Source organism: Hyperoodon ampullatus, assembly GCF_949752795.1.
Source record: "Hyperoodon ampullatus genome assembly, chromosome: 10".
Taxonomy (NCBI): Eukaryota; Metazoa; Chordata; class Mammalia; order Artiodactyla; family Ziphiidae; genus Hyperoodon; species Hyperoodon ampullatus.
The window spans coordinates 11,939,965-11,963,756 of record NC_136923.1 but is presented as its reverse complement, the minus strand read 5'-3'; the positions used below and the strand labels follow the sequence as shown (position 1 = coordinate 11,963,756).

Here is a 23,792-nt window from a genome sequence, read left to right as displayed (position 1 = left end):
AAAACCAACAACTGCTTAGTAGACTCTGCCAGGGGCTCTGATGGGAGAAGGCTTCTCAGAAGCCCAAGCTGACTTTGAGAGGCCAACTCCTGACGCTGCAGTTCCCTCGAGAACTGGCCGACGGTCAGGGGGCCAGGACCTCTCTCTGGAAACGGAAACATCTGGAAAGAAGGAGCATTTGATGCTGTGCCTCACAGCCAAGAACTTAGCAACCGGATGTTCACCCACAAATTAGTTTTCTTCTAAACATAATAGAAAATGGTTTCCCTCTCCTGATCATCCCCTTTCCTTTCACTGGAGATGGGACCTTTCCTGGCAAAGCCAGGCCCAGGCTGATGCCTCGCATGCAGTCATCACCACCTAAGAATGGGATCTGGGAGCAGAACATTGAAGGTGTGAGTTTGGGCTCTGGCTTTTCCGAGCCAGGTAACCCCGGGCAAGTCACGGGACTTCCCTGACCCATGTGTGAATCGGGGTCAGTGTCCCCTCACGTGTCCATGGGATGGCGGAAAGGAGGGGAACGTGTGGGCCCGGGGGCAGAGGTGGTAAGCACTCAGGCACAGAGCCGTCAGCCGGGAAGCAAAGGGCTGCAGCGTGGACAGCTGGTGCGAACACTGACTCCTAGGTGCTAGGACTGCATAAGGCGTCTCGGCTGTTGACGTGCTATTACTGAGAAAAGTCAGAATGGGCATCCTCCAGTGGAAAATTCCTGTGTCTTCCTCTCTCTTAAATTTAAAACTGTTAAGTGTCCTTAAATGCTGACGTTATCACTGCCTCTCCATTGAGTTGGTCACGGATACTTGTGACGTCTCTCTGTGCGTTTAGGGCTGACCTCCGCTTGGGTTCACCGCCCAGGACCAGGGGTTCCGGCGACGTGGGGAGTGCCCCCGGAGTGCTGTGTGTTAGATTCTATCCCGATTATACTGGGTTAGCTGGTGGGTTCGTCTCTTGGCTTTGCGCACACGATGGGAGGTGGCACTGTGCAGAGGTGACTTCAGGACGCTCAGCCTCTTCTGTGACTCTCTAAGTTACAGGACTCCCAGCGCCACCCGGTAGTGCAGAGCCGGTCTCAGATTCGTTGACTCAGGCCCCAGACAGGGCTGAACTTTCAGAGAAATGTGACTACAGAGTGACCTCACTTAGCCCTGGCGGTTCAAAGGAGGAGGAAAAAACCCTGAGTTCTCTTCTCCCCATATGAACTTGAAGTCTGGTGCTACCACATAGAGTTTTGGCGATAGCCTTTGTAATAAGTGGACTGTTTTTTTTTTTTAACCCTGGACTATAATTTATGTACCACACGCCCTTGCTTGAATGATGTTTAGCGCTTTTCTTCATTGCCAACTGAAATGAGAATTTGTGTTAGTCTATACATGATGATTTGATAGGCAATGCAGGCTTATGTATTTAACCAGAATAAGTGGTAAATCAGTTGTGGGTATCTTTGCCTGAAGGAATTTAAATACTGCACAGTGGGCGTGTTGTAGGTAAAAGATCAAATATATGATTCCAAGCAAAGACCCAGCAGCCCAATTTTCTATGACAGTCAAGCTCAGGAGAAAAGTTAGTCCTTGAAAAGCAGACTTAAGTTATTCTTGAAAGTTAGAAACTCGAGAAGCATTAAGAGGGAAGGTTGGTAAAGAAGACCAAACAATAACTTAAATATTAAGGCATCTATTTTGCTAATAAAATAGAGATTTCCCTTCTGAAGCTTGGAATTCTACCTTGTCAACATAAGGTGTATTTTCAGAGGTGTGTTTTTGAGTTAATTGCATTTAAAGACAGGGTGATCAGATGGGATACTGCTCATCCATAGTTCACAGGGGCCGCTCTGGCCCCTCCTCTTTGCCAGGATAGTGTGTGAATTGATGAGTGAACTGAACGGTGAACTAGCTGGGGAGAACCTTCTTCCATGCCAGCCTGATCCTGGGGCACAGAGGGTGCTCCTGTGAACTGCAGGCTGTGCCGTGCTTTGCCCTGACCCAAGCAGACTGGATCATACCGTGGTAATAGGTCTCGTTTAATCAGTATGTACTGAAATAAATGCTTTGCATGCATGATCTTGTTTGGTCCCCGTAACAGCATTGCAAGTGGCAGTATCACCATCTCCCAGACAGGAGCCTAAAGCTCAGGAAGGTTGAACTGCTTCTCCAGGGTCACATGGCTGAGAAGTGCTCGGGCTGAGATTCACATCCAGGTCTGCTGATTAGCCCACCCTGGAGGTGTCCTGACATGTGCATGTTCAGTGTGGCTCCATCTGTGCTCGCACACATGCCTCAGTGTCGAGAACCCGCAGCCGTTGGGCTCTGGATGCAGTGGGTTTTCCTGACTAGGACTGGCTCATCTCCCGGGCCCCTCCTCTCCGCAGCGGTGCTGAATTAGCTGCCTTCAGAACAGGCGAGGGCCGGAAAAAGGGGGGTAGGGAGAAGAGCTGGAGAGAGGATCCCCTGGGGAATGCGCACAAATAACACGATGGGGTTAAGTCTCTGAGCTGCCGCCAGCACCACTAGTCAGGCAGCCACCTGAGTCCTGTGCTACAGGGGTTGTTGAAAAGACTGGAGTTCAGGAATGGCAGCGAACAGCTCTTATAAAGGGAGTACCTGCAATAGGTGTTCATTTGGACTTGCTACAATCTGATAAACTTCGTGGTCCTCACCTAAGCTTGGAACGGGGGATGATATTTCCTTTGGTGACCACATTTGGGGAGAGAGAAGGCTTAGTTAAAGGGGAAGGACGGTTCACCGGAGCCACAGCCAGACTTGGGCTCCCACACCCGGGGGACTCATGTGAACGCACAGAACTCCCTGAAAATTCAACATCAGAGCTGCTGATCCATCATCCCTCAGGCCTGGCGCTGACTTTTTCTCACAGGTAGAGCAGACCGCGCTCTCCCCCTGCCTGCCCATCCCCCTACTCCCACCCCCCCAGACACTGATCCACCGGAGATTTCCAGTTTGTTCCATCTTGTATCAGTTCACTTGACCTCCTCGGACTTCGGGTGCAGGAGGCAGGGGCGTGCACCTAACGCTCCCCGACCTCCCCTTTCCCGAGTTTTCGCCTCACCTGTGCTTCACTGTGTGCCTGGCAGGCGGGCCCTGGCTGCTGATACTGTGACATGGAAACCCTCTGCTTCTGCACAGATGTACAGGAATGGGTTTGGGCTTTTATGCTGGAATTCCAGCGAGGATATGCTGGGGCGTGGGACGGGGGATGTTGATAAGATCCCGAGATGTGTCTTCTGCTTTCCTGCCTAAGCCGGGAGGCCACGGAGTTGCTTAAGATGCACGCGGGGCTCCGCCAGCCCTCAGCGGTGGGTGGGTAGGGATACAGGCTGTGCTGCCCTCCCCTCCGGCCCAGAAAGCTTTCTGAAGTTCGCTGACACCACGGCAGGGTTCAGGCACGTCGGAGTGAGGGAGAAGTGGAGAGGGATTTGGCACTCGCCTCTCGGCGGCTGGAAACAGCGCGTCAGCATCACTGGACGTGCCACCCGGCCGGCCAGGCGCGCGCTCGCCCCACCCTCTGCACTTGAGCCGGGGTTCGTGTCCATGGCAGCTGCAGAGGCTCGGTTTCCCCACCCAGGCTCGTACCACGTCCCGCCCTCCAGTCTGGAGGTACGAAGCCGCCCCTGCCCGGCCGCGCTTCGTGGGCGGCTTCCTCCTGTCCGGAAGCGCTGGGCATCGGGAGCCGGGTCCGCAGGGCCCTCCCCGCCCTCTCCTCCTCTGAGCTTCCCACGCCTGCCCTTCGCCGAGGTGTGCGAGGTCCCTGTGTGTAGCAGCGAGGGGAGCAGAGCCGTGAACTTCACTGCTCTCGCAGGGCCCCAGCACTCGGGTCCGCCCGCGCGTGCGGTCCGTGAGCCTGGGCGCAGTACGAGCGTGGCTGCAGGCGGGTTCACCGCCTCTGCTAGGGTCTCCCCTTGGCTCGTCAGTCCCAGGGTGTGTGTAGGGGTTGACGTGTTTGTACACGTATGTAAAATATTTGTTTACACGCACATTTCTCCCGATTCGGCAGATTTCTTAAGCTCCCAAAATGCACTTTCCTCCCTTGCACACCTTGAGCCCGCCTCCTGCCCCTCCCCCACCGCAGACCCCACTGGGCCACCCGCCCTGCCCCTTCGGTCCCCGGCTCCGTAGCCACGCCGGCAACTCCCTGGCCTTCACTCCTTCATTTCCTCTCTGCTCTGAGCACGGACTGCATCTGACAGAGCCGGACGGTAGTGCCCGATGCCACTGAGAGGTGTGTGACCACCTGGCCTTTATGAGAATGTTCTGAATTTGTTTTTATCGAGTACATATATTCAGGATTCTTTAATATGTATCTCTTCAGAATGAGGCCTACTAGTGTGTGTCTAGGGAATGTGAGAATGAGGGAAAGATGCTAGCATTTAGGTACAGCTGTTTGTGTTTAAAGGTTATGACGTGGACAAGGTCTCAGTTTCTCCTTTCACAAACGCACTTTTTTACAGGGCCCCCGTGTTACCACCTATAAAGTGAGAAAGTTGAACCAGAGGGTCTCTTAGGCCACCTTTAGCTCTACAGTTCCACGAAGCAACTTTCAAACGACTACTGAGGGTCTGTGTCAGGACTGGATGCAGGGAGGTGTCAGGAGGGAGAGAGGAGACCCATGTGAACAAGCTAGTGAGTGTGTGCGTCAGAGTGCAAGGGGCAGGTTGGTAAAATGGGGCGGTTGGAAAGGATTGAGGAATATGGAGAATCTGCACTTTCTCCTGGAAGAGTTCAGGCTGTGGGCACCTTGCCTTCCAAACCCCCTCTCAAGTCAGGGTGGCACTGGTGGCGCGCCCTTGAATTCTCACTGAAGTCGTACGGACGGTGACAACGATGACACCCTCCCATCACCGGTTTCTTAGGGTGTCTAGGCAGGGCTGGCCTTCAGTAAAACCATTTCAATCAGGAGGAGATTTCCAGCGCAGCAGCCAGAGGCTGACACACTATCTAGCGGGACCCTGCTGCAGGTGAAGCAGCAAGCGGGGTGGCACGTGGGTGTGCATGAGTGTATGTCCAAAGACAAACACTAAGTCTTTTTCCCCGAAACAATAGCGAAGAACTTTGGAAAGCCTTTTAAATAGGCGAAAAACAAACCAAAAAAACCATCATTGTATAAAGAGATCAAAGTTTAAAACTCGTGGAATGCAAAAAAGAATAGAGGACAACCAAGAAAAACTCTTAAAATCCCATATGTAACCACAAGGAACATTCTGGTAGATTGCTTAGCTAACTGAACGTGCAGGGGACGTGGCCTGAGCAGAACATCCTGAGCCAGCCTGAGAGTTCGCCTGAGGGCTCTTCATCAGGAATCTCTGTCCGGCCCGCCCTGCCCTGCCCTGCCCTGGTCCAGCACAGGCCATCCCCCACCTTTCTCCCCTCCTCTGTGACCTCAGGCTTCTTCCTCCCGCCACCCCAGGGGCCCAGGACCCAGCTGCACCTCTCCAAGTAGGGAGCGCTGTTTTCTTGTGGCCCCAGTGGGAGCCCGGCATCACTTCACCTGAGGGCCCAGAGTGACATGCAGCAGTGACTCTGCAGCTGACTTTGCCTAGGGATTTCATCAGAAATGGGTGCGGTTCTCTCCCTGGCGGCGCCCGTCTCTGTTACACTGTATCGTCCAAGGACAGCTATTAACTGAGTCTGGAAGGGTGAGTGGTCATGCCATCCCAGCTGAAGATTATATAATGGGGCCTGTCTGGGTGATGTCGTCCGAGACAAGAGCAGCAGACCACGCTGACGCCTGCACTTGCAAGCAGCGTGGGCACCCTTCGCGTGGCTCCATCGGCAAAAGAGAAATCTGTGCCTCTAAGATCGAAACCCTCACCCCGGGAGAGGAAGAACTAACTTACGTGGCAGTCGGGTGCCACACCTGGGGTTGGCATCGTAGGCCGCAGACCAGCTTTGTGACCTTAGGCTGCTGACGCTGACCTCTACTTGTGCATAGTGCTTTCCACTTGACGGGACATGTTCTTACAGCCATTTGATCCTCACATTAACCCTGTGAAGTAGCCAGTAATCTCTTTCTCAAAAAAAAAAAAAGGAGCAGAGACCCAGGCTGGTTGGCTGACTCACCCCAGCTCACTGTCCTGTGAACACTCTGGACTGTCAGGGCTTCAGCTCCAGATCCTAGGACGCAGCTCTTCCCACTGCCACACTGACGACATGGGCTTGCTACAGAAACAAACCTATGAGATGCAGGGACCTGGACCCTTGAATTTCATTTCAGGCTGGCCAACAAATTCCAGGTGTGGGATCCATTTTTTAAAATAGGTTTTATTTTTTACAGGAAACACTGAGCAGAAAGGACTGAGTTCCGTATGTCCCCTTCTCCCCACCTCACCCGCCAGTTCCCGTTATTAACTTCTGTATTACTGTGGTGTAGTTACTACAATTGATAAACTAATCTAGATACATCATTATTAACTAAAGACAGTAGTTTACGTTAGGATTCACTCTTGGCGTTGTACGTTCTGTAGCTTTTGACAAATGTATAATGACGTGGATCCACTATTACAGCAGCAAACAGAATAGGTTCACCGCCCTACAAGTCCTGTGTGCTCTACCTGTTTGTCCCTCTAGCCCCCAACCCTCAATCTTCTTACCTTTGGAATCTATTTTTTCAATTTAGTTTTTTTTTAATGTATAATAGGTACTATAAATGACAATTTTGGAGTCATTGAGTGTACGTAGAGTTACTTTCACTGTTCTTCACCCAAAGCAATGGATTCTGGGTTTTGTTTGTTTGTTTTCCATGATCTTAGAAAAGTGAGCTCTAAAGATTATTTTCTTCCTCTTCAATGCAAATAGTCACCCTAACTCCCAAGAGGGGCAAATATTTAAAGTTTATTGAGTGTAATATATTCCTGCTTTAGAAAAGTTAAGGATTATCTTCAATCCTCCCCTTCCGCTCTCTTCCAGGCATTTTCTGGGGGTTTGGATACATGGGGAGGTTTGGATACATGGGGTGGCCAAGAATCTGTCTCCAGGCCTGCCCTTCAGTCACTCCTGTCACCTAAGCATCGCCAGGCACTCTGGGAAAATCCTGTTTGTCGCCTTGCTTGGGAAGATAAGTGGAAACGCATTTGACATTTGAGTTGAAAGGACAGTCTTTGCCTTCCTGAATCTTCCCCGAGGGGATTCTGTGGCTTATAGGTCCATCTTCCCAGGACCCATCTTCTCACCCATGACCCTTTCTTTGACCCTCATGCCCCCACCAAAAAAAAAAAAAAAAAAAAAAATTGCAATTCTCTAGTCTGACTGTAAAAGAATAAGGGATTCAACAGTAAATGTTGCGTTGTTTACATGGTAAACAAAACTCTCCCTCAGTGGACTTTCTCTGAGGAGGTGACTGATGATCTCAGTTGTCTTTCTTAGAACAGCCTCTTCAGTTGAACCTGGGGAGAAGAAAAAAAAAAAAAACGCTTCTCAGAATGATGAGCATTTGCATCATACAATCCAACTTCCTCTCCTCCTCTCTCTCTGTGTTTCTCTCTCACACACACACACAGCCTCCCTCTTTCCAGTTAAGAACATTTCAAGAGGTCAGTGCCGCCCCCGTGTCTAAAACTTCAATGTTTGCCTTTGCAGGGACTTTTCCAACTTTACCTAGAAAAGAACTAACCAGAACCTTAGCACTTGTGGTCAGCCTGCTTCCGGCTGTGGCTTGAGTCGGTTTGTCTGCTCTGACAGAGGAAGTGCTTGCTGTGACGGGAACTGCACTGGCTGGATTGTAGGAGGACCAGGGCAGACAGTGCCTAATGACATTGGTATGCGAGGTGCCAGCAGCAAGGAAAGTGAGGGAAGCACAGAGGGGCCCTCAGACCCAGAGCGACAGATGCAGCTGAGAGACGTGCAGTGAACCCACGAGCCTCCCCAGACCCACCCCCCTGAACACGCACACGCACACACACACAGCCCGAGATGAATTCATGTATAAACAAAAGTGCCTTCGTTGATGACTTTCTTAAAAAGGCAAGAGAAGCCAGGATACTGAGACATGTTTTTGATCTGGAATGGACATAAAGGCAGGATTTTGCAAACATTTATGGACCTTCAGCCCCTGACTGGCTGGGGAACCACGGGCGCAGGCTTCCCTGGAGTCACTGAGGACTCAGACAAGCTCAGCATTTGCTATGAAAGTCTGAGCTAAAGAGAAAGTGACTGGACTCAGGTGTTCTCTCTCCGCTCCAAGGCCAGGACTGGGATAGTCTAACGATCTTCCTGTAAAGATTTCGATCTCTGTGCAGAGGGTCCTGCTGGTGGGGAGCCTCCACGCCGCGTCGGAGCTTACGCCACAGTGCAGGGTGCAAAGCCGAATGGAAACTGAGAGAACAGTCTGGCTAGAATTGTTAATTAATTTTAACTACTAGATGCTCCCTGGTAATTTGAGAGTAGACTTAACAGCTCAGGATGATTTTTTTTTTTTTTTTTTTTTTTGTGGTACACGGGCCTCTCGTTGCTGTGGCCTCTCCCGTTGCGGAGCACAGGCTCCGGACGCACAGGCTCAGCGGCCATGGCTCACGGGCCCAGCCGCTCCGCGGTATGTGGACCGGGGCACGAACCCGCGTCCCCTGCATCGGCAGGCAGACCCTCAACCACTGCGCCACCAGGGAAGCCCCCAGGATTATTATTTAATTAAAATACTGGCACCACCTAGGACCACAAATTTGGGTATATACCCACGTCGGGGCAGAAGAGCTCCCGGTACACACCATCTGCTTTGCGTTGTTAGATACTAAGGTTGGAGGAGGGCAGTGAGGGAGAACCTTTTTTTTTTTTTTTTTTTTTTTTTTTTTTTTTTGCGGTACGCGGGCCTCTCACTGTTGTGGCCTCTCCCGTTGCGGAGCGCAGGCTCCCGACGCGCAGGCCCAGCGGCCACGGCTCACGGGCCCAGCCGCTCCGCGGCACGTGGGATCTTCCCGGACCGGGGCACGAACCCGTGTCCCCTGCATCGGCAGGCGGACTCTCAACCACTGCACCACCAGGGAAGCCCGGGAGAACCTTTAAGGTGGTAATTGGTAAACATCTCGACCAGGAAATCCTGTTCCTCCCTTTGTACTGAAGGACTCTCATGAAATGGAGAACGAAGGTGTATCGCCAGGATTGGGGCACATGGTACAGAGTGGCCTGTGAAAAGTATGACATTTCTTTAAAATCTTGGGGTTTTACCTTTAAAATCAGACTTGGTTTCCTGTTCTCCAGGGCATATTTTGAGTTTAATATAAAAATATTTTGGATCGTTAACCACTGACTAAAATGGACATTCTAAGAAGATGCATTATTTCTGTCTATGGCTTTATGTACCCCTCGGGCAGGGCCTTCATGCCCCAGGATTACAGGTGGCAGCCCACTTACAGAGGTACAGATAAAGCAAAAACGAACAGCATCTGATGCATCTCCTGGCCACTGCGGTGTGGAGCAAAGATGCCGGTAGCCGCCATTTTAAGGCTGGTGGACCCCATTGGATGGCCTAGCAGATACTCACTGGGCACTCAGGACTTGGAGCTAGGGCTGCAGTGGGGTCCACGAAAGCGAAGAGCTGTGCCCTGAGCCCTGCACTGTACATTCCTTGCGCTGCGTTCCACCCCTTGGGGGCAGGGACCTTGTCTTCCTCATCTCTAGACCCTCAGCACTCAGCCCTGTGCCAAGCACAGAAATCAGAAATATTCAGTAAACGGTTGTTGGATGAGGTCTGTGCGTTTTGCATTTGTCAGAGACCTTTCTGAAATCACTGCCTGGGAGTCCAGAGATCAAATCACATACACCATGGAGGAAGGTGGGAATCTGCTGTGGAAAAATTCTCTTTTTCATCTATAGTCATGTGGTCGCTTGCTGTTAGAATAAGGAAAAGAAACTGTTCCTTAAACTTAAGGAACTTAAGCTACGTACAGAATCTTGCATGGATTTTCTGTCTTCTTTTTTGAAGACCTGTTTAATGTGGACTCTGTTTGGAAATCTGTGTTTTCTATTTTTATGGAGGGTTTTGTTAAGCAAATGAACATGAAAATTTGAGAGCCAGGTCTGAGATGAATTCTCTACCCATTTTAGGCAGTTGTACATTCCTCTGCATGTCGGGAGTCTGTGGGCTGCAGGTGAGCTCTCACTCCGGCTCGTACACGTCCCCTCTCTCTGCCAGCGCCTCATCGGGCATGGGCTCCAGGTCACCTCCTCCCCTTCCCCGTCACCCATGTGTCCAGGCCTCCTCCTGTCACCTCCTGTCACCGCCGTCCCTCTCCCTCGCCAGCCCAGCCGGCATGGCTCTCCGGCGCTCCACGGTCTGGGCTGCTGCCCCGCCTGTCTGCCCTCCGCCCCAACTGCGGCCACACTGGTTTCAGGGCTGTGCCAGCCCCCCCCCTCTGCTGAGAAGGCCCTCACGCTGGCCCCTCGTCTGGCCAAGTGATAACCTTCCTTCAGGCCCAGGCCCTCCACGAAGAGGATTCCAGCCACGCAAAACCACTGTAGTCAGTCCTTACATTGACCCTTCTCTTCCTGCCGCTCACTTGACACGGCCTAGCTGCTTTGTTTCTTCTTTTTTTTAACTGAAATGTCCACTCTCCTTAACTAAATTGCAAGCACTCTGATGGCAGGAACCCTACCTCCTACTTAGGTTTCAAAGCCATGTCTACTTTAAAGAGGTCCAGGAGGCAGTGACCAAGTGCAGGGGGCTCACTGCTGTTTCCTCAGAACCAAGCATGTAAGGTAAGGGCTCCTTAAGTATTCGTTGACTATGCTGTATTTTTAAAAATGTTTTCTTCCGAGAGTGCTTATTATACTTTTGACTTGAATCTAAAGAACTATCAAATATTTCCCCCCAAATATACTCAGTAATAGAAGTTTACAGTTTGTAAACACCAGATCATCCTCAGGATCTCCTTTGAAATATAGGGATTGTTTCCTCCCTCCTGGGGCTGTGTCCTGCGTTACCACGCAGCGTAGGCCTTAGCGATCTCTGAACTCCCTGCCACGTCACCTTCTGTCGTATCCCCATCGATGGTGCTCCAGTCCATGTGCTCCCGAGTCTGACGGTGTAAGTGGGACTTTGGATCTTTCCTCTTCACCTTGCTCTCCTCAGGGGTCAGTGTGCAGACATTTGCAGCCGTCCCCGTGGATATCCAGTCTCGGGTACACAGCCGGCCTTGCTGCAGTTGTGCCCATGGTCCATCAGCCTGGCCAACCGTCTCTCCCTCCGTCACGGGGCCCGCGCTGCCTAGTGAGAGTGAGTAACCGCCAGCCACCTGTCCCCGCCGTGTGCCCCGAGCAGCTAGGTGCTTCTTCCCTTAGAGTGGCACAGTGGGAAGGTGGGATGATGTGTGAAGGACTAACATGGGGCAGTGGTATAATCAGTGACAGGTGACCTGAGCTGCCTTTCAGTGGTGCTGCTGTGCTTAAACGTTTTCAGATGTCTGCTCTCTCCTCTTCCCTGTAGACACACAGCAGAAAACTGATTAGACGTGGCAACGCTCCAGGGTTTTAGGCTGGCCATCTTTGAAATGGGGTATTTTGTCAAACATCCTCTTGCCCACTGCTCTGTGGTGGGAGGTTGATAACGAGTACCGGCTAACGTCAGGGCACATGGGAAGGGAGCGTTGATCACAGGGTCTGTGGCACAGGAAGGTAAACAGCATCACTTCCCTCTTCCAGCAGTCCTTCTAAGCAATGGAGGTTTACCATTTAAGCATTAGTTACCAGGGCCCACCCAGGAGACAGTGGCTTTATCATCCCTTGCTTCCACAAATATTTATCAAGGGTCTGCTGTGTTCCAGTCACTGTACTAAGGTGGTTCCTGCTCTCAGGATGCTGGCAGGCTAGTGAGTCCCGACTAGACTTCCCACATGTCTTAAGCAAACGCTCTCAAGTAGATGGGACACCTTGTGCCACTGTGGTATGCCTTCTTCGTATTATTTTCAACTAGTTCTTGTTTGGCTTCTATATTGCTAGATTGCATTAGGTCAAGACACGGTTTAGTTATCTTTTTAAAATTTAGACGTCTTGGGTATTTTGTTCTTGATTTTGAGTATGTTGATGCCTTCTATTCTATATGACAGCCGTTGGCAAACTCCAGACTGTGGGCCAAACCTGGCCCTCCGCCAGCATTTGTAAATAAAGTTTTATTGGAACACAGCTACCCCCGTTCATTTATGTATTCCCTATGGGTGTTTGGGGGCTACATAGCAGATTTGCTGTGACAGAGACCATATGGTCCAGAAAGGCAAAGATATTTACTATCAGAAAATGTTTACTATGCAGAAAAATTCCGCTGATCTCTGGTGTACACAAAGCAACAACAGCAAATTCTGTGTGTTGGTGGGGTGGGCATGATTTGTGTTAGGATGTTTATTAGAATTCATCCCGACGAGATCCGAATGGCCCAGGTGAGATGTGACGCCAGCTGGCTGTGGAATGAGTCCGTGTGCCTCCCCTTACCTCCGGCTGATGAAGCTCTTCTTACAGTTCATTCCTGCCTCTCTGTACAGAACTCACCCAGGAGGGGTACTTTTTATGAGAAAAGCGTATGTGGGCAGAAAGAAGTGAGGTGGGAGGAGGCGGCTTGTCCATTCTGTTAACCAGCAGTGAGAAATACTGTTTACAGGTATGAGCTACAGGCATCAAAACAAAGGGAGGAGACAGACAGGGAAGGAGACTGAATGGGTCTTTCTTATACCAACTGACAGCACCCACCAGCCATTTCGGGCTGGAAGGAAAAGGAAACAGGAGTCAAGAGGTGGTGTCCGTAAGTTCACAAAAGAGGGAAACTGAACCTGCTCCCCATTTTCAGCCTCTTAACAACCCTCTACCAAGCAAACACACCCATACACGTATCTGGTCGATCCCAGGACACTCGGGATCTTAAAATTCACGTACTTGTAGAGTGTTTGCAAGCGATTTTCCAAGTATAATGCTTTAAAAAATATACAGCACGGTATGAGGTATCTAGCGTTGTCAAAGTCGCAGGCCGCAAACAGGAGGCAGTTGCCAGGGGTGGGAGAGTTACTGTTCAGTGGTGATGGAATTGAAGTTGGGGAAGGTGAAAAGAATCCCCGAGATGGGCGGTGGTGGTGGCTGCACAACGATGTGAATGCACTTAATGCCACTGAACTGTGCACTTAAAAATGGTAAATTTTATTACATATATTTTAACACAGTTTTAAAACTCCAATCTCATTAGCTGTGTCATTTGCAAAGATCACAGATGGAGTGGCAGTAGTCGTATTTGGAGATTAGGAATCTTGTTTGGAAACCCACTTTTCCTCATATGTTGAAGTGATTTCTTCTAGGAATTAAGAGAGTTTAATTATATTCAACTAAAAAGATATTTACTGAAGGGTTTAAAAAAATACACAGTACAGTACGTTGGTTCTGCAGCAGTCAGAAAGAGCCGGATGAAAGATGGCACAAAGAAAAGACGGTGCGGGAAGACTGCCTCTGTTGTCTCTCCTCTTCGAAGTGACTCCCTCTTTCTTTCACGTGGATCCTAGGAGAGAAACCTTGACTGGTTCCCGAGGATGAGAGCCATGTCCCTGGTCAGCAGCGATGCGGACGGAGAGCAGAACGAGCTGAGGAGCCTGCAGGAGAAGCTGGAGTCCACCATGAAGCTGGTCACGAATCTTTCCGGGCAGCTGTCAGAGTTAAAGGACCAGGTAAAGAAAAGGAACCCCACCTGCCCACACACACCCACACACACCCACTACCATACACGCCAAGTGTGGTGAGGAAAAAAAATCACTAGTGCTCATGTTAAAATGCTGAAGTTTATCACCTGGATAGAAAAGGAAACGGGCAACAGAGGACAAACTCATTTAGTCCATCAGTTTCCCCTCCACTCCCCCTCCACTGCCCTTTGACAGGATAAGCCCATGACGCTACTTTCAGTGCTGCTCAGGACGAGGTTTTCATATGAAAAACAAAACCAGAAAATGAGAAAATGCAAACTACTTCAATGAAGTGCCGTACAGAAAAACACGATGTGTAAAGCTGTACTTTTCTTCACTGACAAAAGGTTAAAGGCTGTTTCTGGTTTTGCTTTTCAGCCCTCAGATCTATCGACCCCTGGCCCCAGATACTGAAATCCAGCATACTGGGATAAGCCACAGTCAAGGAAGAGCTCCTTTTGGTTCATTCATTGGCCAAATCCTTACTGAGTGGCTCCCATAGTCCAGGCAGCGTGGCAGGTGCTGGGGGTGAAACAGTGACCGCTCTGCCGGCCGCATCCCTGCTCTCACACGGCTCAGCTGTCTACAGACGTGCTGCCCCATCCTGCTCCCTGTCCCTAAGATAAATGCTTTGCCCCTGTAACTAAGCCGGGCGAAGGGGGCAAGTCTGCAGCAAACCCGATATACTCCGGTGCCCCCCTGCCCCGCCCTGACCCCCTTAACATGAGCACTCACAGTCACCAGGTGGTGACCTCCTGCTGGGAGGACCTGTGCTCTGCCCGTAGGTGACCGGGATAATCCTGCACAAACATGGCAACAGTTCAGCCTTCCGTACGCGGTGCTGAAAGCTTTTAATCAATTCCGTAGACCAGATTATAAATTTTGCACAGCAGTAGTTATCAGGCAAGGCTGGCCTAGAGGTAAGTTGTAAGGTATACCCACAGGTGATTTATTCCTCTTAGGTACATAATAGCTAGTGAAGGCCCTGTCTGGGATCAACTCCTCTTGGAGGTAGTTTACATGGCACTTTAACAATCCTACTTTGAATTGTATTTCTTTTCCAACTAAATTGTGCCAAACTGAGCCCCAAGATACCATTTGGTCTCAAGTTCTTTTCTTTCACATGTATTAAGATACAAATAAAAAGACTAATGGGAACAGAAGGCCTTATTTATGAAGGCTGTCTACAGCGCTGAGCTTGGTAGCCACCTTTAAATGAGTAATAACCTAAATAAGTAAAACTAATGAAGATCTAACTAGATTACTTTGCTTATTATTTTATTAACTTTTTACCCCTGCTGTGAAACACTTGACACATGTTCCACAGGACTACACTGATTCACGAGCACACTGTCTGCTACAGCTGCTTCTGTTTCCCCCCTGAAGAGCGAGGCAGGCTCCGTAAGGCATGTAGCAATGCTCAAGTTCCCTTCCTCTCCCTTGGAGAGAGCTGTGGCTCCAAGAATCTCCATTAAATCAGATGTTTTAAATTAGATGCCAAAAAATCTTACGAAAATTGATCTCATGCAGACCTAAATAAAGGAAGTATTTAGTGCTCTAGAAAGTGCCATTTGTAAACGTGTCTGAAACAAGCTATTATTGGGTATTCTTGGGTAGTAAATGCCACTCGAGCCCTTCTCTACAGGCCGGGCCTGTCCTTGCAATGCTTAGAGAACCCTGTGTGTTGAATCTCTCCCTGAGGGTGATTCTGAAGTTGCTTCAGTGATGCACACTGTGCAAACCAGTGAACCTGGTCTAAGGAGTGAATTGAAGCTGAGGAATTCGCACAGAGAATCATAGGTATAGGAGGTAGCCAAGACCACAGATGGCATTGCACCCAATTCCCTCATTTTATTTCGTGAGGACATTCAGGTTCACAGCAGGCCCTTAGGAAGTTTATGCAACTTTACCTGAAAATGTCAGGCTGGAACTCCTGGTCTTGCAGTCTGGGTTTGATTTTGTGTGTGTGTGTTGTGTTTTTATTTTCCCTTGTTTTGTTTTGTCACTGTACCCTGTTTGCCTTTCATGGTTGACTGTTTAAATACTCATTCATTTTTTTAAGAACGTTAAAGAGTTTCAGAAGTTGCATCACGCACTTAAACGTTAAGGAGTGGTACATTCATTGCCACGTTACACCACTCATCAGAGACTTGGCATTAGAATCGTTTCTATGAAGCCAAAATTTTGGCTTGAACAAACTATGTAAAACTTGATTACATATGGACTAAGGTTCATTAAGTGACATCAAAACCAGTGTGGTTTAAACTGCTTGGTTTCAGCTCTGTTTACATTTTTGTTTTAAAGTTAACGGTTGGAACCACCCTTCAGAAAACCTTTCCCCTATGAATGAATTTGAAATTGGACCATTTTTTCTTGTAAGGTGTTATAGGCTAAGAAGAAATTGGAGGAAACCAGTAATATATTCTCCAGTGCCTTTACCAGCATTGATCTGCTTAGGTTTTAAGGTGACCAGAATCACAGGAAAAATTCAGCATTGTTGCTTTTGCTGGGGAAAATCTGCTTTTTTCAGAAGGAATTAGTCAACATTTTCCTTTGATTTTGTAACAAAACTGTAAAGCATTTGAGAATCAACTTGTTGAAAAGATTTGAATTTTATTAAATTTGGTGTGTACCAGTCCTAAAGATTTCTTAAATTGTTCTGCATAAAAAGCCATGCAGACAGGTCAGAGAACTGCTGGTTCTTAAATGGTAGTTGTGAGAATTCCTGCCCTCCCAAGGGAAAAAAATTTTGAATTACAAAATAAAAACTCCATGAATGATTAATGAACAAGAAACTCCGTGACAGATATTTTTTAAAACAGCTATGAAAGAATACCATTCACTGGTAAAAGTGCTGGAAAATACAAAAATTGCTTCATCAGTTAGATATTTTTGCAGATCTTCTGGTCCAAAAACCAGCATAATGGAGCAAAGACAGCTGAATGTCTTGGGATTTAATCTTTACTGTTATTGACCTCATTGGTTGTTGTTTTCTTAAAATACCAGTTTGAGGAGAAAAAGTTCTTATCAAGGATATTAGTAAAATCCTGGTTAGTGGTTTTTCTGTTACTGCCAAGAACAGTTAATTAAAATTGCTGTTCTAAGTGTTACTTAATGATGCTTCTCATCTTGAAGTTTCCCCTCCTAAGAGATTCTGAATACTAAATGTGATTCTCTTACATTCTTTTTCCAAGGCGGAGAACTAATGTAAGAACTTAAATTTTTTTTGCATGTTTTCTTCATATTGAGAGAAGGGTTCACTTTCTTGAAAATGTGACTGGCTTCCTATAGGACAGTGACCCTTATTTGTAGTTGGTAGGAAAAGAAGTAGTGCTTGAAATTCATGTCATATTAGCATGCGATAGTGTCCGGCATTTTTCACGCAAGAGGGTTATCATCTTGTTAACATTAACTGCGTAAGGAAGGAAGGAAGAATTCCATTCTTCCCCACAGCTGGAAGAATGGAATGTTAAACCTTACTTGAATGTCTGTGGTCCTTACACTGTGTTGGAACCACAAAAGAGAGGCCTTTGGTAACACCTGCCCTCTAGGATACTGTCACTGATCCAGAGAGAAGCAGACCTCTAATGTTAGGATACAGTAGGAAAAGTTCCATGGCCCGAGGAATGAAGTGAGTTTCATTTGTGAACGAAGGAGCACAGGGAAGTAGGCAGGCAGTCCCGTGTGAGGCCTTAGAGGGTTGGAGGAGTTTAGCTTCTACAGTCCTACGAGCAGGTGACGTCTGAGCTAGCTGAGAAATGCAGCAGGGGGCATCCCAGGAAAGGAATCAGCATGAGCAAAGGCATGAAAACGCATGGCATGCTCGAGGAATGGCACTGTGCTCTGGGTCATTTGTTCTTCGAACTATCATTTATGAAACACCTATTTGCCAGGTGCAGCCCTAGGTACTGGGGTTACAAAGGTGAATAGAACCAATTCTCCTTCTTCAAGGAACTAACAGCCTAGAGTGGGAGACAAACAAGTAAACAAATAAATTATAATTCAACATGGTAAGTACGTAACGGAGGTTTGAACAGATTGCTCTGGGAGTGGAGAAAAGGGAGCACTTCATTCAGCCTGATCACAGGGAGAGGGTTCGAGGCAACGCCTCGGAAACCCTCTCAGAGGTGGGAATGCAGGAGCTTGGTTTCAAAGCTTGCGAGTTTGCCAGATGAACTAGAGAGAACAGCACCCTAAGGATCAGGAGTGTGAATATCTGTATATTTATATTAAACCGATGTAACTGCGTTCAAGAGATGCTGCAGTTTTATTTCTGAATATTTTAGGCTCATCGTTAGGAGCGTGACTGATTTCATAGGACTGTGAAGCGCAATTCTGAGGACTGGAGTTTCCTGGCTGTTTAGAACCTGAGTAGCCACGACCTCACTGTGACAGGAAAGCAGGTTGCGGCTTTCACGTGCTGTTGCTGAACCTTCCCTGCTATGCCAGCCCTTAATCGTTTGGAGGCCGGTAGTGGTGGAGTAAATTTTGCCCATTTGCACTCAACACTCTGTATTTTCATGGAAGATCTTTTAGATGTTTGGCTACATCTGACTTGTAAAGCTACCAGTATCGTTTGCTTCTTGTTTAGACTGAGTCAAAAGAAGGAATGCTGAAATTCAAGTTAGTCTGTATATAGATTATGAAGAAGGATATTGCTTCAAATATTCATCCTTAGCTAAATGTAGATTTTGAGGATTTTAAACGTATCTACTACAAATGGGACATTTCACCCTAATCAAAGTAGCTTTTTCAGTATTAGAATTTTGACTGAAGTTACCACCTTAGACGTGAATCTGATGGATATATATATTTTTAAAGTTTATTTATTTTTGGCTGTGGTGGGTTTTCATTGCTGTGCGTGGGCTTCCTCTAGTTGCGGCGAGCGGTGGCTTCTCTTGTTGCAGAGCACGGGCTCTAGGCGCACGGGCTTCAGTAGTTGTGGCATGCGGGCTCAGTACTTGTGGCTCACGGGCTCAAGAGCGCAGGCTCAGTACTTGTGGCGCACGGGCTTAGTTGCTCCGTGGCATGTGGGATCTTCCTGGACCAGGTCTCGAACCCATGTCCCCTGCATTGGCAGGCGGATTCTTAACCACTGTGCCACCAGGGAAGCCCCTGGTGGATATTTTTAATCTAGTCAGTTTTGTTTCAAATGTCCAGAGAGAATACATTGTGAGAATATGCTAAGGATAGACTTTGGTCATTATTTCTGTGTTTTGATATAGGTAGTAGTAACAGATAACGATGATGCCTTAAATAACATATATAGTGCATTTGAATCTATGAAGACTGATAGGTAAGTAGGCTGAATTGAGCTAATGAAGCCAGAAGTTATGTGAGAATATGTACTAAGGGGCCAGGGAAACAACTGGCCAGCAGTGTTGAGCTTGGTTTCTTATAGGCCAGATTTAGTCCTTTAGGGGGTTTTGTTTTCATTACTCTTCCCATATAATTATCACTGGATGATGACCTTGCCAAAAGGGACCAATACTTAAGCAGTTGCCCAATTCCTTACCATTTATTACTCACTTAAATGGTAGCCATTCTGTCTAAAAAGGCCATGGTCGACCAGAACAGAATCCAGGCAGTCAGATTTGTGTACTGACCACCTGCTCAACTGCAGAGAATCTTCTCCAAGGTCTTATTTTGAGAAAAATAATACATTTACCCAAAATACTTTTTTTTAAAGTATTCAAGTATATGAAAATATAACCACAGTGATCTTGGCCTGTTTCTGAGATAATCAGTGAAGAGCTCGTCTAGAGCAGCAGTGGTCCCAGATCAGTAACACCAATACCTACCTGGGCCTACTGAGTCGGAAACTCTGTTTGTGGACCCTTGGATCTGTGTTTTAAGGAGCCTTCTAGGTGGTTCTGGTGCACGCCAAAGTTTAAGAACCATTATTCTAGGGAAACAGAAAACAAAATTAGGTATGTACTAGGTTCTTGAAATTACCAGGAGTATGACTGCCTGAACGAACGTTTGGGCCACTAACCTACAGCAGTAGGGAGCTTTAAGGTTTGTGATGCAGGGAGAGTGATGCAATCGTTATTTTAGGAAGACAACCCTGGAAAATCAGAATCGGACCTCCACTGGGCTATCAGGTGATAACCTGTCGAAGAGGGAAGGAAGGTGTGCCTTCAGTTGCAGACTCATTTGCTATAAGGAACCCAGTTTAGAAGCTCTTAAGTTTAAGAGAAGGAAGAGCCAACAGATTGAAAAGTCACAAAAAGCTGATCCGACAAAGAGGCGTGAAGATGCATGTACATAAAAGGTCATCTCAAATGCACGTAGTTATTTATGGAAAAATTTCAGGAAAAGCTTTAATGGCCAACTTCTACAGCAGAAAAATCGCAGCATCCTTAAGTGGAAGCTTTGAATAAAGTATCTGTCAATACGGGTTGAGCCCACCACGATTCCTACATCTGTGAGAATGTGGTGATTATTAAATTTAGTTAAGTTTTATTGGATTCCCTCTCAAGGCTACCTGCCGAGGGGCTAGTCAGGGGGTGAAACTCTGGGGCTAAGCACATGAAGTATCAGGCAGTGAGATGAGTGAATTACTGACTGCATTACCATCTACTTATGAATTTATTCCACGGGTCACGTGAGGTTCTGCTTCCGCAGCTGAATCTGTGTAGTATAGGGTGTGACACCTCCCTTCACGATTTGTCACTCATCCAAGGAAACTTTAGAGGCTAGCTGGAATATCCTAATTCAACTCTTTATAAAAGGCTTTATAAAAAGCTGCCTTTTGGAAATATTCACTCCTTGTAAATCTTCTCTTCTAAAATATAACTGAAGGCATTTCACAGGAGCCTAAAAATAGTATTTTGATGTGAAAGGAAAACGGCTATGTTTAAGAAAAAATAACCACTTTAAAATTGAACCTAGGTAAGTTAATCTTATTTTATGTTCTCAGGATATTTTGTACCAAAATATTTGATGCCCAACATCAAATCCTAAGCTAGGACTAACTGGGTTATGAGAAATGTGAATGCAGGGAATTAATTATGCCCTGAAACAGCCAGAACAGAGCTAGATACCTGTCAATATGAGAACTGATTTATTAGTTCGGCAGCCAAAATAAACGGTACCAACCTCTTGTTTTGGGTTTTGAAAGCAGTGTTTCATTTGACCAGCCTTAGGAAATGGTCTTTCCTGACCTTAGTGTCTGTAGGGTGGCAAGGAATAGTCACCACTGAGTGCCAGGCCATGATTATGTTATTTAGTCACCCTGGACCTCAGAGGAGAGGACATTCCTCATCTCCCTAGAAAGGCTGTGTGATTTTTTTTCTCGCAAATCAAAACTACCCAAGAGTCACTGGAGAGGAATCAAGACCCCCTGAAGACGGTGGACTTAATCTCTCTTAAACCTAGGATTTTAAACACACTGCTTTTCTTGACAGTTTAGTGTGCTGTTACTATCATACAAAGCTATCAGTTGGAAGTGGATTTGGGCGACGATCAAGCATCTTGTGCTTTAACTGTTTTTTTGTTCCTTTATGAAACAAGGAGAAAGCAAAGTTTCTGAATGTCACATTGCCTAAGGCACAGAATTCCCCATTCTGCCTAGGAAGATGTCCTTTTTGAAGTTCTGTGTTTGATATACTGACAGTACACTGTTTGTAGAAAGTGGGTTTCAGTGTAAACCATAACCACAGCGGTGATCTATGGTTGAGTATATGATCTGACGTACAGGAAGTGTCTGGGTCTAATGATGAAACTTTTTAACTTTCCAGATGACAGAACAAAGGAAGCAGAAACAAAGAATTGGTCTTCTAGGACACCCTCCTCACGTGAACGTCAACCCACAGCAACCAGCATAAGCAAAGGAAACAAAGGAATCGTACTTACCGTTTTAAATTATTTTTAGTGTGGGTATGGCTAATTCGGTCTGATTCACCCACAGAGGTTACATTTATGCTTAGTATATTTGTAAATACTCAGTTTTATACTGTATGTATATGATTGCTACTCTCAAGGTTTGGACATATGTATTGTAATTAGAATTGTTGGCACGATGAAATTTCATTTGTGCCAAAAATATTAAAAAATGCCTTTTTTGGAAGGACTAAAGAAAGCACCTGATTTGCACTTGAACCACATTATAGATTTAAAAGTATATGACATGTATTTTGTATTTAAAACTAGAATAGCCAGTATTTATGTTTTTTATAGAACTGTGCAATACCAATTATGCAATCACAATAAATTTGTAACTCCTGAGTAGCCTAAGGGGAGTGCACATCTTTGAAGCTGGTGTGTTAATAGTATGTAATAAATGGTTAAATATCAAATGATGCTGCTGCCAAAATCATATTAAGAGTGAGTTTCAGGCCCCCGGGCATTTTGTACCATATAATTATCCTGTGGTGATACTACTTCTCATTGCTAGCGGCACTAGTGCCTCTGTCTCATAGTGACAGTGCTCCAAGCCTATGAACTGTCAAGTCAGCATTCATTTTAAGAAAAGCAACTTTAGTTTCAAAGATACTTTAAGGCTTCTGAATTGATCATTTAAACTATTTCTTTAAGTAAGAGAGCTAAATTAGAGGCTCAGACTTTAGTTTGCCAAGTCAGTGAATTTTTTAAAGGGAACTTTTTATGCCACGTTTGAGGTAAATGCATACTGCTAGCCAATCAATGTCATCTCCTAGGTGAATTTTGGTGTCACGTTATAAAGCAATGAGTAATTGATGGGCTCTAGATTATCTAGTCCAAACAGTAGAGTTGATTTTTTTTCTTCATCTGAACCAACATGCTACAGTAGCTAAGAAGTATTAAACTATATCCATCCATATAAAGATGAAATATGATCTATCCCATTAGAGCTCATAGTTTGAACACTGACATGTTATTCTTGTGAAAGAGCCACATTTGGGTTTTATTTCTTTGTCACATTATTTCTTTTCTTGATGGATGAAAAAGTATGAAAGGAAACTTTTATATCTGTTGCCTAGTTTTGTACATGGATCTCATTTTACAAGACAATCTCTCTACAAAAAAAGTTAAACATGTATTGAAAGCAGAGTTCTGAAATGAGTAAAGTTTGTAAATGCAGATATAAAAATAATATTTAATAAATGATGCAGAATAAGATACAGCAACCGACTGGTGGCTTTCATTTAGACATTTCTTTGCGTCATAACAACAGCTATTCCAATTATATATTTTCTTTAGGACCAATTTAAAGTATAACTGGTTTGCCTACCAGATTAATTCCAAAAATGCTTACCTGATTAATGATAGCTGAGAACTACTTGAAGAGCTATGGGGGAGGGTTTATACAGCAGCCAGCCATTCATTCTTCTCGGTAAGTGACTGCCAAGCAGACTGTCACGAGCACCGTAGCACATGGTAAGGCTCCCACTCCTGCACTTTCCCTGGGGGACGTGCAACTTGCTACCTGCAGTGCAAAGAATCACCAACAGGGAGATTAGTTCTCACTCATGCCCAGTGGTCAGAGTCCTTCAAGACAGTTGAAAGTGTTTTACAGAAGCTAACTCGTCCCCTCCTGAGAGCATTGCCCACCGTGGTTGCTCTTTTAACAAACACAGATTTTCTCTGTGCTTTGCTAAATAAGGATCATTACCATCCAATGCTGGGAACTAGGTCGTGATTAAATTCCAGTTAAATGACTAGTTTCAAAACCAATGCTTCTACTTTGTAATTGATAACTTAAAAAAAAAGTGAATAATTTTCCAGTCAGTGCAGCGTATCTCCATAGAATTTTTCCATAATAAGCCAAGCCCAAGATAGATACGTACTTGTATCTATAAACAAATCGGCGCTCCATGCTGACCCCCCCAACCTTCCCCGAACGTGAGCTCCAGCCAGCAAGGACTTGCTCCCCTTGGATCTCCCTTCGACCTCCTGAGCTGCCCGGCACGGAGAGGCAGTGTGTGTGGTTTGTCTCCCAAGCCCTGTCCCATCTCATTCACTGCAAAGTTCTGCAATGACATGTTCAGGCTGCAGCTTTTACAGGTTTGTCCTGTTTCATTCGAATCCTGTCACTTGAGATACAATCTTCATTCAACTCGCCAGCTTCAGCAGAAAATAAATGGAACTGGAATGCCACTCCACCCTACAAGCGGTAGAGCCTACCCTTGGAGTTTGCGTGTGAACACAAAGCTGGTACAACTGA

The 23,792-nt window shown here is 46.6% G+C and overlaps 1 protein-coding gene and 1 long non-coding RNA gene across 6 annotated transcripts in view; one reads left to right on the top strand and one right to left on the bottom strand.

The window, feature by feature from the left end:
• Nucleotides 1–21,474, top strand: part of ITPR1 (inositol 1,4,5-trisphosphate receptor type 1) — a gene marked incomplete at both ends in the record, with an annotated part of 307,403 nt that extends 285,929 nt beyond the window's left edge. For all 5 annotated transcript variants that reach the window (XM_079713011.1, XM_079713008.1, XM_079713010.1 and 2 more), the window contains 2 exons: nucleotides 13,472–13,633; nucleotides 21,388–21,474. In XM_079713011.1, coding sequence (XP_079569137.1) covers nucleotides 13,472–13,633; nucleotides 21,388–21,474 — 249 coding nt within the window. The remainder of the gene's footprint in view (nucleotides 1–13,471; nucleotides 13,634–21,387) is intronic.
• Nucleotides 13,514–22,984, bottom strand: LOC307059215. Its single transcript, XR_013811113.1, has 3 exons — nucleotides 22,884–22,984; nucleotides 19,447–19,550; nucleotides 13,514–13,612 (listed from the first exon to the last, which is right to left on the bottom strand). It is a non-coding gene; the product is annotated as an uncharacterized lncRNA (long non-coding RNA).
• Nucleotides 22,985–23,792: the final 808 nt, after the last annotated feature.